Below are 18,316 nucleotides of genomic sequence, written 5' to 3' on the forward strand. Positions count from 1 at the left end.
TATGTGCTCTAAAGCAAGTAATCACTGCGCTATGGAGCTCCGAGCAAATATTGGATAACAGATCCTAGCAGAATAAACTTTGGATCTACTTGGGATGGAAAAAAAATCACAGCAGCCATGGATCGCAACCTACACCTCTTCGGCAAAGCACGGACAGGTCTAGAACGTCTTTGGCGAGACATTTTAGAGAGCTTCTTTGCCCAAGATATTTGAGACGTCTGCACATGACTCAAAGTGAACATCCAGAGACCTCGGACGGTATCAACTGTAATTGATGCACACTTGTGCAGGTGAGGGGGGGGGGGAGGAGGGGGAGTAACACAAACCGGGATGATCAGAACTGTAGTCTATGATGGGTGGGTGTTACAGTAACATGTATGGGAAGAGGGAGGGGGTAGGATCCTGCCACTTGAATCGTAAAGTTCTATTTTGTTCTCTGCTTACTTTCGTCTACCTTTTCTGCTACTGGTCTTACCTTCACTGGCCGTTGCTTGTAGGTGGGTTTTCTTCTACAACTATATATAATAAAAATAGAGTTCAATCCTAAATTGGTATTGGTAATCTTAGACAGCCTACTACCTTGGCATGCCATTGACAGCCATGGTATAATGGTGGCGTGGCACAATATAAATCATATTGAATACATTAAAGTTCAGGCAAGCCCAGAACAGAAGAAGCAGAGCAAGTGAACATATGTCATTTACAAGCGCCTTTGCATTGCCCAGGTTTTGGGGAAACAGTTGGACATGGCATATCTATTGCATTTGTAAATGCTTATTTTAAACATAAGGTTGCACTCTGATCAGATGGTTTACAGTATCACTTGTAATAGGTTCCACTCTGACATATTGTCAAGTACTCCTGCTCATTTAAGATAAACAATTCTCAGTATGTAAGATTTCATTCACATATGCTTTTGTCTATATCGTTTTGAAGCTTCAAAAGTTGTGTAATTTTACATTTGTTTTAATTTCTGCTGATGATACTTTCAATCTGGGTGGTAGATGCAGGTACATACTCTTTCTCTGAATAGGTAACCTAAAAAAAGAATGCCCCACGGGAACCTCTGTTTTCTTGTAGTTGATCATTGCATATGACAGCGACCCCTACCTCCTTATCCTTTCCGGAAATGAGGACTTCTTGACACTGCTAAGCATTACAAAGCAAACACAAGGAGATGATGGATGGAGCGCTGAAACTTTTCCGACACTCACCCCCAGTCACAGATCTGGGTTGAATCCATCATCGTTCTTTAGCTCACTTCACCACCCCAGTTCAGACCCTGCCATATGCAAATCAGTCTTGACCTTGTGCCTCATCAGAACAGTCTAGCCTGAACTGCCAAGCCAGGTCTTCCCTGGACTGGAAACAAGCATCCTGGGACAGGTTTCGGGGTAACACCCCTCATCAGCCAGGCTAGCTTGAATCCAGTGGCAAAGTGAGCAAGGGACCCACGTCTGGGCATACCATGCCAACTTAGAGCGAACAAAGCAAACATAAGGAGATGATGGATGGAGCGCTGAAACTTTTCAGACACTCACCCCAGTCACAGATCTGGGTTGAATCCATCATCGTTCTTTGGCTCACTTCGCCACCCCAGTTCAGACCCAGCCATATGCAAGTCAGTCTAGTCCCTGTCCCTCATGCGAACAGTCTAGCCCGAACTGCCAAGCCAGGTCTTGCAATTTACTCGCTGGATCACAGTCGGTTTTGGGGCCCCGCTTGTAACGGAACCATACGGCCCCCACAAGGGTGATCCTGTACTCTTGCTTCGAGACCGCCTAAGCATTTTTATTAATGTAGAGACCCCATACAAATCCCAGCATGTGAAGTCCTGGATCAACCTTGGGCTCATATATCCACGGATAATTCCCTAAAGACACTTCCCACAAGATCTCTACATACCTTATCCCTGAACACATGTTCTCGAACATTCCATCATCACCAATATCTATACCGTGCAGCAGGCCCTAACTACAAATGGGAATCTTCAAGACAATTTTCGGATTCATGCATCCTGTGGCTTCCTGATGAAGGCAATCTGCTGAAATGCGCCTCGAAAATAGAATTCAACCTTTTGAATAGAGAACTCAGTCTTTTGGCCACAAATCAGCACCTTTGTTTTAGCAAACATCTTTTACTACCACAAGTTGTGAATATAATCCGAACACAAGTTTATTGCATTTTTGTTATATATTCATACTATATTTGATGAGAAGTGGATGAATGTATGGGTATGTATGAAAATTGGTATGTCTGTTGTTTCATAATCTATATTATCTATTTAATGTATATCTTTTTTCTAGCTACAATCATCCTCACTGATACAGTGACATTGTTATTCATAAGATTAAAATGATTTTCTATTTTTGTATTAATATGATTGTTCTATTGTGTGTCCTTCATTGTGCCCTCTACCTCATTTTAAAATGACTTGCTTGAGATTGCTTTTTGAACTTTATTAGTACCATCCCTGCCTCGGGCAAGTTATCTTGTTGCAGGGGACCCCATTCCTTTTTGAACTTTTTCAACCCAGATCTGTGACTGGGGGCGAGTGTCTGGAAAGTTTCAGCCCTCCGTCCATCCTTGTTTGCACTGCTAAGCATCACCCTGTGATAATCCTGATTCGCTTTGTATCTCTCCAACTTGAACACCATATGAACACGTCCTAGTGAGCACAATGGGCATGGGGAGGACTCCAAGAATCCACTCTCTCTCATACAATCTTCCACTGACATACGTAGCCTCTCGGAGTAACATGAAGGAGCTCCAGTGCCACCCTGACAACTCTACCAGTAAACCATGACGTCAGCTGGCTCAAAGAATGGTGTGCTCTCATACGAGCATGCCTGAAACTTAACTTTACTAAGATACAGCTCATTCTCACAGCCAACATCTCCAGGACAACTCATCGCAAATGCAATATCACTAGCACTCATCAACAGTAAATGTCTTTCAGAAGACACATCATCATGATCAAGAAAACTTAGAGAGCCTGCGACCAACTATTCCTTCCCCACAGAATAAACCTTCTCTTCACGCAATAGACGTATGAACCACCATCCAGGCCTTGATCGTCTCCTGGCTGAAACAGCGACAATGCTAAAGAGCATCCTGCATGCGACTGCCAAACTGACAGAACAACTAACAATATATATACCCACTTAAGGCCTAACCTCGACAGATCTACACTGGGTCTAGCCACACAGCGGCACCCCTTGTGTTTTCAAGTTACACACACAGGATCTGGAACAGCATTGTGCCTCAGGCAGTACTTGCACGGTCTCTCCTTTACTTAAAAAAGAAAATGATACATCTGTCGACCAGGAATGTCTTATCCCCATTATATTATTTTAGAATGAAGCCTTACCATACACCCTGAGCGCAGACGGAGCGGAGAACCAGTTGGATTCCTGACTCTCTTTCGACAACTCCTCATCCCTCAGCTGAAATAAAGAAATATATATCTTTTTGTTAGACTATATGAGTATACATGGCGTGATTATTTGAAACTGGGTGCTGAGCTTGTCTTACCTCTAATAAGTCATCCAAGAAGCTGCAGGCCAGGATATCCTGGATTTTTATCTTCCCTGAGAAAAGTGAGGTAGAAAGTGTGAGCCCTGATTCAAAACTTTCAGAAAACCCCACAGCACATGTGCGATCAGACTCTATATAGGGAGTCTGGTATAGTGAAACCAAGCTTAAAACAGTTTTAGTCCTTAATATATGAATTAGAACTACCTGTTCTGAGAGGGTCGAGGAAAAAAAAGAACTTGCGGACAGCTGTGCAGACGTAGAAGGAGTAAAAAGACTTCTCTAAACCATCCAACTGCGGCAGCGTCGGGATGAGCTCCAAAATATAATTCTCCAAATCCTGTCAAAAAAAGCCATAAGAACACAAGGTCTACAACTGTTAGCTAAAACAGTTTAGAAAAAAGAGGGAGACACAAAAGAACTGATTAAAAAAAACATAGTGGAGGAATAGCTTAAGTAAATGGAAGTCAGAAGAAACAGATAAAGAAGTGGTGAGAGAGAGCAGAATTGTTGATGGAATTGGGAAGAAAAACATAAGAAAGAGCATCCTTATAGAGACGGATGAGTAGCCAACAGAGGAACAGAAGGGTGAGCAGGAATTGCCAGGGAGAGGAGATGTGAGAAAGAACAGTGGAGGACAGTATCGGACAAAAAAGAAGTTAAGAAAGCATAAAGGTTAAGAGATCAGGACAGCAGGGATTATGGTGGGCAGGGATTACTGGTGAGGAAAGAGAGAGAAGAAGAAATACATCAACAAATGCATGACCTTCCACCAACTGACCAGACAACTACGATCTGATTCCCTCTTCCTCGCAGACACCCCCCAATCTGCTGAGGCAACAGTGGAGGACACTCCTTCCCACACCTGGCGGCCAAAGCCTGGAGTGGCCTTCCCTTGCAGCTCAGGGTCGCTCCAGCAATTCAGGAAAGAACTCAAGACTTGGCTGTTCGAACGAACAGATCGTCTCGTAGCAGCTAGCAACTCCAGCTCCTTGACACCCTCATGGGTGATTTGCAGCGCTCTACAAATTCTTGATTAAATGATTGAAAGTGTCTAGCAGCTATAGAAAAATAAACTGCTTAAGAACTAAAGGGGGTGATAGCATGAACCTCTGTGGGAAGAACTGAAAGGAGAGGAGGAGACCGGAAACATGAAATGCTGAAGGTAGATAGGGGGTTTCAAGGACACCTGGTAAGAGGAAGCAGCAAGAACTGGTGGAAGGAGAGAAGATGAAACACCTTGAACTTCTGAAAGGAGTTCATTGAGAAGGTAACGACAGATAGTCGTAATATCTTACTATCAAAGAGGCTGCACAACCTTACATCCGCCTTCGCCACACTACCCTTTAGCACCCTTTCTATTGCTTTACAATCCACTTTCTGAGTAACATCCAACATCCCTTTAAAGTAACCTCTTTTGAATAGTTTTAGGCTGAACCATGTACGTCTGCAATGGCCCTGTCTGGGCTACCACTTCAGAGGGGCTGTTGGTCATAGAAAAGGAAGCGGGGGGCAAGGAACACGCTAGATATGCATTTTACCCCCAGGCACATCTTGTTACTGAGAGGGGGACAGGTGATGTGCATGACTCGGCTGAAGACAACACAAGCCCTGCAAAAAGGAGGCCACAATTTTGCCCGCACCCACTTTTGAGTCCAATTGAGTTCCACACTCACCAATTCATTCACCTCAAAGTAAACGCACAGACAATCAATGTTCAATACAAATACCTTTCATATATGTCGTGGACATGATGAAGGCAAATACACATTTAAGGGCGACAGTAGGCAATTCCCTCACAAGGGTGCGGGTGAACACTTTTTGACTTCTAAATATGCACCACCACTGTCAGTCTTCCACTCTATGGATAAGCAGAGTAGTAGCCACTCAAAGGAGAAGGGGGGACAGTAGTCAGTAAACAAGGGACATCTGCTGGACTTGCACGATTTCTGAACTGCCTGAAAATTTGTACAAGAGAGGGCGACACATTTTTTAAAAGCCACGCAGAGGAGTTTCGTACAAGCAATCCTTCTGGTGAATGTTTGCAATTTACCTATCCCAAAGCAAAATATAGAATAACACTTCAATTTGTAACTTTCTCTGCAACTTGTTCTGCAAATTTCCCCGCGTACCCATACGACTCCCACACACGGGACATGTATCACAGTTGCTATGTGAAGCCTTCCCCTGCCAGTTGGGGACAGGCCTAGACTCTTCAAATACCTCTAACACAAGAAGAGAACAAAAAGGGAAGGCAAAAGCATTAACTGCTAAGAGGAAAAAGCATTATAATGTGAACAGCTGAGAGTAGGATGAGCAACGTGACTGCAGAGGGAAGAGAGGTGGGAGAGAGTGAAGTGCAGAAGACAGAAGGAGAACCACATGAACCGATATATGATGAGAAGCAAGTCAGTACATGGGAGAGGGAGCCGCTTCAGCTGGCGAAGGCTTTGAGTTACAACACCAACTGCTGAGCACAAAAGCCCCAATATGAACTGCGGGGAGGAAGAGGGCCTCAGGGGGCTGCTGATGGAAGATGAGAGCTACAGAATGACCACAGAGGACAGAGAGGGTGGGATAGCATAAACAGATGAGGATAGAGGGGAAGCATAAGCTGATAATGTGAGGGGTTGTCTTTCATAGCCGAGGGTGGGGAAGCAGTAGTAGCACGGACTGTTGAGGGAAGAAAAAGGCAGCATGACCTCCACATACTGAGACGAGAGAAGGCATACCCTGACCTGCTGAGGAGAGAGGCTGAGCTAAAGTACTGACAGTAAAGGTGGTAGAAAGTACTATAGTGGAGCAAGAAAGGACTGCTGAGAGGAAAGAATGGTCAAGAGCAGACAATAAAATCAGGGACTGCATGCAGTGCTGAGGGGATGAAAGGGACATGGTGAGAAAAATCAGGGCAATTATGACCTGCTGAAGATAGCGTATGGAAGAATAACAGGGAGCAGGACCTGCTGAGGAGAGAGAACAGACAGCAACATCAGAGAAAGAAAGAACTGCTAAATGGGAAAGGTGGGGTCCCCTATGAACATCAATGAGATCAGGAAGTACTGATCGGAGAGATGGACTGACAAACAGAGAGATCATGAAATGCAGAGGGAACAGAGAGAAGGCAGCGAGACAATGAACGCAGAGACCACAACGGGGCATGCGGGTGAGGAGAACTATACTGGATAGAATACATTTAGCAGATTAGAGGCTTCTTCACCCAGGTGCAGGAGCTAGAAGCGTGCAGTACTTACAGACTCCCGCAGGTACCCCTGTCCTGCCACATCGTACAGACTCAGACCAATCCTAGTCTGGTGAAGCCACACTGCGGGAGAAGAGAGAAGTATCAGAAAGACGGCTTTCAGTGCCGGAGAGGGGAGATAAGTACCAGCATGACCATGCACAGATATCAGCAATGCTCGCTTGAGTAGTACGGGGCACTCTGAAACACAGACTGCATGACAGGCACTAGTTGGTCACAATGACCTATGACACAATATGCATATAGTTGTAGTTCTTGATAGGGGTGTGCAGGCCTCTGACATGCCAAGGGCTCAGCATGACGTTCTGGGCTTATGGGAAACCGTGACCCAAGAGAGGTGTAAATAAACAATGCTCAATGGGAGTGTGCAGGTGTCTCAAAACCACCAGGGACACTGCATGACTTGGACTGTGCGAGAGGGACACGATGAGCTATGGGATGACCTGTGTGCGAGTGCTTACTAGGGGTGAATAGAACTCTCCAATACATCAATGGCAAGCAGGACATGGCTGGAATACTGGGACATAATGATCCCTTGAGACAAGGTACAATAAAGAGGCAGTGATAAGGGGCTGCAGACCTCTCCGATACACTGAGAGCTGCATGACAGCCTGCACTACTGAGACACAATGACCCATGAGACACCACGTGCAGATAAAACAGTCCTCACTATGAGAGAGACAGCCTTCCAGACACACTGAGAGCTGCTTGACAGCCTGCACTACCGGGACAGTATGACCGATGAGACATCACATACTGATTAAACAGTCCTCACTAGGAGAGAGACAGCCTCTGTAACACACTCAAAGCTGCATGACAGCCTGCACTACTGACACACGATGACCCATGAGACACCACATGCAGATAAAACAGTCCTCACTAGGAGAGAGACAGCCTCTCTGACACACTGAGAGCTGCTTGACAGCCTGCACTACTGAGACACGATGACCCATGAGACATCACATACTGATTAAACAGTCCTCACTAGGAGAGAGACAGCCTACCAGACACACAGAGCTGCTTGACAGGCTGCACTACTGAGACACAATGACCCATGAGACACCACATGCGGATAAAACAGTCCTCACTAGGAGAGACAGCCTACCAGACACACTGAGAGCTGCTTGACAGCCTGCACTACCGGGACAGTATGACCGATGAGACACCACGTGCGGATAAAACAGTCCTCACTAGGAGAGAGACGGCCTCTCTGACACACTGAGAGCTGCTTGACAGCCTGCACTACTGGGACACGATGACCCATGAGACACCACGTGCAGATAAAACAGTCCTCACTAGGAGAGAGACGGCCTCTGTAACACACTCAAAGCTGCATGACAGCCTGCACTACAGAGACACAATGACCCATGAGACACCACAAGCAGATAAAACAATCCTCACTACGAGAGAGACAGCCTACCAGACACACTGAGAGCTGCATGACAGCCTGCACTACTGAGACACGATGACCCATGAGACACCACGTGCGGATAAAACAGTCCTCACCAGGAGAGAGACAGCCTACCAGACACACTGAGAGCTCCATGACAGCCTGCACTACTATGACACGATGACCCATGAGACACCACGTGCAGATAAAACAGTCCTCACCAGGAGAGAGGCGGCCTCTCTGACACACTGAGAGCTCCTTGACAGCCTGCACTACTGGGACACGATGACCCATGAGACACCACGTGCGGATAAAACAGTCCTCACCAGGAGAGAGACAGCCTACCAGACACACAGAGCTCCATGACAGCCTGCACTACTGGGACACGATGACCCATGAGACACCACGTGCGGATAAAACAGTCCTCACTAGGAGAGAGACAGCCTACCAGACACACTGAGAGCTGCTTGACAGCCTGCACTACTGAGACACGATGACCCATGAGACACCACGCGTGCAGATAAAACAGTCCTCACCAGGAGAGAGGCGGCCTCTCTGACACACTGAGAGCTGCTTGACAGCCTGCACTACTGGGACACGATGACCCATGAGACACCACGTGCAGATAAAACAGTCCTCACTAGGAGAGAGACAGCCTACCAGACACACTGAGAGCTGCTTGACAGCCTGCACTACTGAGACACGATGACCCATGAGACACCACATGCAGATAAAACAGTCCTCACTAGGAGAGAGACAGCCTACCAGACACACTGAGAGCTGCTTGACAGCCTGCACTACTGAGACACGATGACCCATGAGACACCACGTGCAGATAAAACAGTCCTCACTAGGAGAAAGACGGCCTCTGTAACACACTCAAAGCTGCATGACAGCCTGCACTACAGAGACACAATGACCCATGAGACACCACAAGCAGATAAAACAGTCCTCACCAGGAGAGAGGCGGCCTCTCTGACACACTGAGAGCTGCTTGACAGCCTGCACTACTGGGACACGATGACCCATGAGACACCACGTGCAGATAAAACAGTCCTCACAAGGAGAGAGACAGCCTACCAGACACACTGAGAGCTGCTTGACAGCCTGCACTAATGAGACACGATGACCCATGAGACACCACATGCAGATAAAACAGTCCTCGCTAGGAGAGACAGCCTACCAGACACACAGAGAGCTCCATGACAGCCTGCACTAGTGAGACACGATGACCCATGAGACACCACATACTGATTAAACAGCCCTCACCAGGAGAGAGACAGCCTACCAGACACACTGAGAGCTGCATGACAGCCTGCACTACTGAGACACGATGACCCATGAGACACCACGTGCAGATAAAACAGTCCTCACTGGGAGAGAGACAGCCTACCAGACACACTGAGAGCTCCATAACAGCCTGCACTACTGAGACACGATGACCAAGAGACACCATATGCAGATAAAACAGTCCTCACTAGGAGAGAGACGGCCTCTGTAACACACTCAAAGCTGCATGACAGCCTGCACTACTGAGACACAATGACCCATGAGACACCACAAGCAGATAAAACAGTCCTCACTAGGAGAAAGACGGCCTCTGTAACACACTCAAAGCTGCATGACAGCCTGCACTACAGAGACACAATGACCCATGAGACACCACAAGCAGATAAAACAGTCCTCACCAGGAGAGAGGCGGCCTCTCTGACACACTGAGAGCTGCTTGACAGCCTGCACTACTGGGACACGATGACCCATGAGACACCACGTGCAGATAAAACAGTCCTCACAAGGAGAGAGACAGCCTACCAGACACACTGAGAGCTGCTTGACAGCCTGCACTAATGAGACACGATGACCCATGAGACACCACATGCAGATAAAACAGTCCTCACTAGGAGAGACAGCCTACCAGACACACAGAGAGCTCCATGACAGCCTGCACTAGTGAGACACGATGACCCATGAGACACCACATACTGATTAAACAGCCCTCACCAGGAGAGAGACAGCCTACCAGACACACTGAGAGCTGCATGACAGCCTGCACTACTGAGACACGATGACCCATGAGACACCACGTGCAGATAAAACAGTCCTCACTGGGAGAGAGACAGCCTACCAGACACACTGAGAGCTCCATAACAGCCTGCACTACTGAGACACGATGACCAAGAGACACCATATGCAGATAAAACAGTCCTCACTAGGAGAGAGACGGCCTCTGTAACACACTCAAAGCTGCATGACAGCCTGCACTACTGAGACACAATGACCCATGAGACACCACAAGCAGATAAAACAATCCTCACTACGAGAGAGACAGCCTACCAAAAATACTGAGAGCTGCTTGACAGCCTGCACTACTGGGACACGATGACCCATGAGACACCACGTGCAGATAAAACAGTCCTCACTATGAGAGAGACAGCCTTCCAGACACACTGAGAGCTGCTTGACAGCCTGCACTACTGAGACACGATGACCCATGAGACATCACATACTGATTAAACAGTCCTCACTAGGAGAGAGACAGCCTACCAGACACACTGAGAGCTGCTTGACAGGCTGCACTACTGAGACACAATGACCCATGAGACACCACATGCGGATAAAACAGTCCTCACTAGGAGAGACAGCCTACCAGACACACTGAGAGCTGCTTGACAGCCTGCACTACCGGGACAGTATGACCGATGAGACACCACGTGCGGATAAAACAGTCCTCACTAGGAGAGAGACAGCCTCTGTAACACACTCAAAGCTGCATGACAGCCTGCACTACTGACACACGATGACCCATGAGACACCACGTGCAGATAAAACAGTCCTCACTGGGAGAGAGACAGCCTCTCTGACACACTGAGAGCTGCTTGACAGCCTGCACTACTGAGACACGATGACCCATGAGACACCACATGCAGATAAAACAGTCCTCACTAGGAGAGAGACAGCCTCTCTGACACACTGAGAGCTGCTTGACAGCCTGCACTACTGAGACACGATGACCCATGAGACATCACATACTGATTAAACAGTCCTCACTAGGAGAGAGACAGCCTACCAGACACACTGAGAGCTGCTTGACAGCCTGCACTACCGGGACAGTATGACCGATGAGACACCACGTGCGGATAAAACAGTCCTCACTAGGAGAGAGACGGCCTCTCTGACACACTGAGAGCTGCTTGACAGCCTGCACTACTGGGACACGATGACCCATGAGACACCACGTGCAGATAAAACAGTCCTCACTAGGAGAGAGACAGCCTACCAGACACACTGAGAGCTGCTTGGCAGCCTGCACTACTGAGACACGATGACCCATGAGACACCACATGCAGATAAAACAGTCCTCACCAGGAGAGAGGCGGCCTCTCTGACACACTGAGAGCTGCTTGACAGCCTGCACTACTGGGACACGATGACCCATGAGACACCACGTGCAGATAAAACAGTCCTCACTAGGAGAGAGACGGCCTCTGTAACACACTCAAAGCTGCATGACAGCCTGCACTACAGAGACACAATGACCCATGAGACACCACAAGCAGATAAAACAATCCTCACTACGAGAGAGACAGCCTACCAGACACACTGAGAGCTGCATGACAGCCTGCACTACTGAGACACGATGACCCATGAGACACCACGTGCGGATAAAACAGTCCTCACCAGGAGAGAGACAGCCTACCAGACACACTGAGAGCTCCATGACAGCCTGCACTACTATGACACGATGACCCATGAGACACCACGTGCAGATAAAACAGTCCTCACCAGGAGAGAGGCGGCCTCTCTGACACACTGAGAGCTGCTTGACAGCCTGCACTACTGGGACACGATGACCCATGAGACACCACGTGCAGATAAAACAGTCCTCACTAGGAGAGAGACAGCCTACCAGACACACTGAGAGCTGCATGACAGCCTGCACTACTGGGACAGTATGACCCATGAGACACCACGTGCGGATAAAACAGTCCTCACTAGGAGAGAGACGGCCTCTCTGACACACTGAGAGCTGCTTGACAGCCTGCACTACTGAGACACGATGACCCATGAGACACCACATGCAGATAAAACAGTCCTCACCAGGAGAGAGGCGGCCTCTTGGACACACTGAGAGCTCTATGACAGCCTGCACTACAGAGACACAATGACCCATGAGACACCACAAGCAGATAAAACAATCCTCACTACGAGAGAGACAGCCTACCAGACACACTGAGAGCTGCTTGACAGCCTGCACTACTGAGACATGATGACCCATGAGACACCACATGCAGATAAAACAATCCTCACCTTACTAGAGAGATGGCCTCTATGACATATGAGATGAAGAAAGTACCCAGATGGACAACGAGGAGTAAAATAATGATTATGATATAGAATCCTGTTTTTTCATACTTTCTGTTGTAAGGGGCCACGCTGGAAGAGGAAAAAGCACAACTGGTACATCCTTTGTCATCTGTAATAGGAGGGGGGGGGCCTCGGCTTCAGATACTGTGAAAGCCGCACAAACCTTTGCCCCAATTCCTTACTTAGTCCTGTCCGCAAGTACATTTATAAACATATCCCCATACATAGCACAGTGCAGCGCGGCTCACTTCAGCTTGAATGGACTGAGTCACCCTCCCTTCAATCTGCCAAGCACCCACCTTTCCGCATCACATAATTGAAGAACTGCATAATGGGGATCCTCCCATAAGCATCATTGTGCAGCAGTTTGGCAAATACGGTGGCTGCAAAGAACTGCCTATAAAACACAAGGAGAAAGGCATGTGTTAAAGACTGCATCCCGCTGTGATACAGGGCCGACTCAGGAGGCGGAGGCTTCATTACCACTTATATGGCCAACAAAGATGAGGGAGAAGGGGGCATGCCAGGAGTGAGGAAAGGTAGCCGACAAATCCTGAGGCATGGCCTGCTGGGGTTATATCGCCTCCACAGGGAGCATACTGGTAGCATGTGAGGAAGCCATGGCAGAAAAGGGCTTGTGAGGGAGATGAGAGACAAACAGGGATGAGAGAGAGGGCCACTGGACATGTAAAACACATTGTATTTTGTGAGCATGGGCAGAGTGGTAAAATCTGTGCTGTGTTTAGTACAGAGAGACAGACATGGGAGTAGTATTTATTGCACATGTGGTGACTGACTGAAAAGAAAGGATTCAGTGAGATGCATTTAGTGAGTATATGCCAAGTACTGCAAAATGTGTGGAGGCAATAAAGAGCCCTCAGGAGCTAAATACAGTTTCCGTGTGCTGATATGACAGCTGTATTTACAGAGCATCTGGTGATATATGAAACCCAAGACGCACTTGGTGCGCACACAGTGACATATGAAGTATGAACGGGATTTAGTGAGAATGTGCTGGGTCATATGACAGGAGTAAGCAAGATGTTTTTAGTGAACATGCACTGAATGAGGTTTGAAAAGTGAATTGTTGCTGGTTATTGGCACAAATGCTTTAGATGTAGCGTCCGAGTACAATTAGTTAGGAATCGTATTTGAAACCCCTGGCTGGTGGAAACCAGAGTCTAACTTGAGAATTCTCAGAGACGGTCCCCAAGAGAATGATTCTGATCATCTTGTTTGGAGGAATGGTGGTTTGACAAAGGTACCATTTATAATGGGACATAAAGCGAGGTTGTGTCAACAATAAGGTGAACTGTGGAAGATGCAGGTTCAAAACTTCAGTGATGTGCAAAAGGCTTGAAGACCGACTCCAGCAGACAGCAGCCACCTGCGACTGAATGGAAGACGCTCAGAATGTTGGCTACGTCGATTTATTGCACGCTAGTTTTAGAGATGATTCAATACTGAATTCTCAACTTGTTTCAAAGCAGCAGTTCTCAGGAAGCCCCAAAGTTTCCTGTAACTGGCTGCCGGGAATAGGATTAGTGTTTCATGGCACCCAAATATCTTGTTCTTAGTGTTTGGATTTTTACTAAATGTAAATTAAAGTCATTTTAGGAAACGGTAATAAGTTATGAACAAAACAATATCTGGATCATGAATATATATTTCACCGTTACCGATCATCCTTGCTGAAGGCATCTGGTGTCTTCCTAACTCTCCCCTTCTCGCCAGCGACTTGTGTTCATATCTGCGGTCCAAGTCAGGCATAAATATTGGCCATTCAGAACTAGGATCTTGTACCTCTTTTAACGTCACCAGCAGAATCTAGTATCTAGCTTAGAGAGGCATTACCAGGACTGAGGCTCTGCTTCTGGTCACCTTAAGGCTCTGACTAAGACTGGAAAACTGCCTGAGCCTTGGAGAAATAAAAGCCGGAGGTTAAGAGCCAAAGCCAGCTGCGACAACCTTAGTGGAAGACTGACCAAGAGAAGAACCACCTCAGGAGACATGAGGAGCTGCCACGCAACTGAAGACAAAGTCCGTTGGTGAAGCCAAAGAGACACAGGTGTGATTCAGCACTCACCCTGATCATGCAAGCTTCTATAGCTGTGTGACCAAAAGGAGAGTCAGCTAAGGAGACATGAGGAGCTGCCACGCAACTGAAGACAAAGTCCGTTGGTGAAAGCCAAAGAGACACAGGTGTGATTCAGCACTCACCATGATCATGCAAGCTTTCATATCATGCAAGCTTCCATAGCTATGTGACCAAAAGGAGAGTTAGCTAAGGAGACATGAGGAGCTGCCACGCAACTCAAGACAAAGTCCGTCGGTGAAGCCAAAGAGACACAGGTGTGATTCAGCACTCACCATGACCATGCAAGCTTCCATATACTGCAAGCTTCCACCTGTGTGTGACCAAAAGGAGAGCCTGCTCAGGAGACATGAGGAGCTGCCACGCAACTTAAGACAAAGTCCGTTGGTGAAAGCCAAAGTGACACAGGTGCGATTCAGCACTCACCCTGATCATGCAAGCTTCCATATAATGCAAGCTTCCACCTGTGTGTGACCAAAAGGAGAGTCAGCTAAGGAGACATGAGGAGCTGCCACGCAACTCAAGACAAAGTCCGTCGGTGAAGCCAAAGAGACACAGGTGTGATTCAGCACTCACCCTGATCATGCAAGCTTCCATATCATGCAAGCTTCCATAGCTGTGTGACCAAAAGGAGAGTCAGCTAAGGAGACATTAGGAGCTGCCACGCAACTGAAGACAAAGTCCGTTGGTGAAAGCCAAAGAGACACAGGTGCGATTCAGCACTCACCATGACCATGCAAGCTTCCATATACTGCAAGCTTCCACCTGTGTGTGACCAAAAGGAGAGCCTGCTCAGGAGACATGAGGAGCTGCCACGCAACTTAAGACAAAGTCCATTGGTGAAGCCAAAGAGACACAGGTGTGATTCAGCACTCACCCTGATCATGCAAGCTTCTATATCATGCAAGCTTCCATAGCTGTGTGACGAAAAGGAGAGTCAGCTCAGGAGACATGCAGAGCTGCCACGCACCCCAAGTCAAAGTCCGTCGGTGAAGCCAAAGAGACACAGGTGTGATTCACCACTCACCCTGATCATGCATGCTTCCATATCTGTGTGACCAAAAGGTCAGAACTTCAGTACACTGCCTACCATAGGATCACCAGCTGTGCTGAACCCAGGATGTGAAAAGCAACAGCCTTAACATCTTTGGATGCCCGTCTTTCTCTTTTTTATTGGCCCAAGAGGAACACTGGGTTGCCTTCTTCCTCTATTCCCGAGTTGTCACTTGTAGGAGATTTAATGCCACCCTGATCCTGATCTCTGGTACCTCTGTATAATGTTGGGTGTACCCCAAAGTACCCCGATCCAGTGCTTCACCCTTAACACATGGTTCCCAGGCGAAAGTCTTGACCTTGATCACAAAAAAGGAGCAGACGCCCCAGAGGAATCCCAATGCTCTTGATTTCTGAGTGCATGGTCTCACCTGATTTCCTAGAAAACAATGGCACCATAACTTGGAACCCCCTGACCAGTGGCACCCCTCTGGTCTCTAAAGCTCTGTCTCGCCCCTTTCCACCTTCGTCCAAGGGTTCGTCCAGAGTGGGCCCCTACTGCTGTACTGGTTTACTGCGCCTCTTGGGGTATGCAAAAAGCATGTGCTACGTAATGCAAAATATGAGCTGTATTTATTGTTAATATTTGAATAGTTTATTTATTTACTTTAATAGAGTATGGACATATCCACTGGCACAGCATTGTGATTTGCATGTGACAAATCACTTACAGTCTAATGTCACATATAACATCAACTTTTAGGTAACTTTATTTACGGGATACCTGCGTAACTGAGTTTGGTCTATTGGGAGGGAAAACTAAAGAAAAAAGTCTGAACACAGGCGTTTTGAGTTTCTTGCTGGCGGTGGGAGGTCTGGGATATACTTCATGGCTTCAGGAATCAGATCTAAAGTCTGGGTGCTAAACAGAAAATGGCCCAATCAGCGGCCTTGCTTTATTGGACTTTAGGATCTCCGTTTCAGTCTTGCTTTTCCTCCGGTTAGTTTTTGCCTCCCTGAGGCATGGAGTTTTTCTTGCAGGTATTTTACACAAGCGATCTTGAAACTGAGCAGTACTTCTAGAGCAGAGATTTTCAAACTGTGGGGCGAAAATGCTTCAACAAGTTCTTCTAAATGAGGAGGGCCTAGAAGCGCAACATTATTTATTTAGTGCATTTCCAGATTGTCTTTGTTTACATGCAGCCCTTGAAGTGCTCAAAAATATATGGGAAATTTTATTATGTAAAAAAAAGTATCTCCAAATGATTAGCATTGTTTTATCTGAAGTTCGCTGTAAGCAAAAAACACACCTCCAGAATAATTTGTTATTTTTACCAGAGTTTATTCTGCAAGGGTCTTGTTTTCTCTTGCAGTTAACCGCATCTAATATAATGCAGGAACCTTAAATGAAAAATAAATGCACTCAAAGCAAATCGGTTGCAAATACATTCCCATGACAAATGGACGTTTCTCAGAGAGACGCCTCGAGGAAGCGAGGGAGTCACTAGGAAAAGGACCATTAGTGAAGCAGGTGCCGTGGATCTGGGGCCAGGGTTGTGAGGGACCATCATTCCACAATGTTGGCTGTCTTACTACCAAACAAAGGGTGGGAGACATTTTCCTTGGCAGCATTAGGGGCTAGGTCACCCTCCTGCACAGGGGCAGAGCCCAAGCAAGAAGGGGCAAGAGATGGGGGTTGTTCCCCTGATTTTGTTTATAGAAAGGGGCGGAGAAGCCTGCTTTGAGCCTCAGGCTTAGGAACGATGGCCCAGTGGTGTGGGCGGAGGACACAGCTTGCTTCACAGGGCCGGAGGTACAACTAGTGCTGCAGGTGCAGTGACACCAGGGCTCATGGTTGTGAAGGGCCAACTAAACCTGAGCTGTGGCGGTTGCACTAAGCGTCCTTGTTTGCATTAAGGCCCCGTACTCATTTGCTGTGCCAACGTTGCTTTGGGCCTTGGACTCGTAGCCCGAGGGAGGGGAACATAGAAGCAAAGGAGATATCTTAGCTGGGTTTCAGAGAGAAGGCAGAAGGGGGTAAGGGGAATATGGGGGCCCATGTTTTTTGCAAAGCGCAGACGAGACTGCATGCCTTGCAAGGCAATAGCTATCGTTAGTGAAGCAGGAGCAGCGGCACTGGGGCCCGGGGCTGTCAGGGGCCACTGCATCACAATTATAACTGTCTTCATTTACAAACGTGTTAGGGCAGAGGGCACCCTTGATGCACAGAGGGGGGGATCCTTTTTTTGCAGAAAGAGACAGTCTGCTTCAAGATTGGAGTGATAGCCAGGCATGAGTGGAAGGGGTGAAAGAGGCAGAGGAGACTGTCTGCTCCATAGGGCCACAGCTACCATTAGTGCAGCAGGTGCATAGGGAACCAAGCCCACTAAACCCCAATTTTGGGGCCTTGCGTTTTTGGTCAATTTCGTTTTTTCTTTGATAGATTTGCACTTTTATGATTTTCGCATTTAGTGTGGATTATGAGTTACAGAAAAATGCCACTGAAATGATCTCATAAGCTTTGTCCCCTGTGCTCAGCCCTGCCCCTCCCCCTGCTATAAACATCAAGCATTTTGCTTAGGGGGGCCAGGAGCAAAATAGTTTGAAGACCTCTGTTGTAGAGGGAGCCACTAGAGCTGCTTCAAGATCGTGGTTTTAGGATCTGATCTCCTTGCGTCCG

At 47.5% G+C, this 18,316-nt stretch overlaps 1 protein-coding gene across 2 annotated transcripts in view; it reads right to left on the reverse strand.

Annotated features, from left to right (window-relative positions):
* The window catches only part of PPP2R3C (protein phosphatase 2 regulatory subunit B''gamma), a 91,775-nt gene that overhangs the window by 28,940 nt on the left and 44,519 nt on the right, over positions 1-18,316 (reverse strand). For both annotated transcript variants that reach the window (XM_085627440.1, XM_085627439.1), the window contains 5 exons: positions 12,848-12,945; positions 6,786-6,856; positions 3,742-3,874; positions 3,535-3,590; positions 3,371-3,446 (listed from right to left, as the gene is read on the reverse strand). In XM_085627440.1, the coding sequence (XP_085483566.1) occupies positions 3,371-3,446; positions 3,535-3,590; positions 3,742-3,874; positions 6,786-6,856; positions 12,848-12,945 (434 nt within the window). The remainder of the gene's footprint in view (positions 1-3,370; positions 3,447-3,534; positions 3,591-3,741; positions 3,875-6,785; positions 6,857-12,847; positions 12,946-18,316) is intronic.

The sequence above is a fragment of the Triturus cristatus genome, chromosome 9, assembly GCF_964204655.1.
Source record: "Triturus cristatus chromosome 9, aTriCri1.1, whole genome shotgun sequence".
Taxonomy (NCBI): Eukaryota; Metazoa; Chordata; class Amphibia; order Caudata; family Salamandridae; genus Triturus; species Triturus cristatus.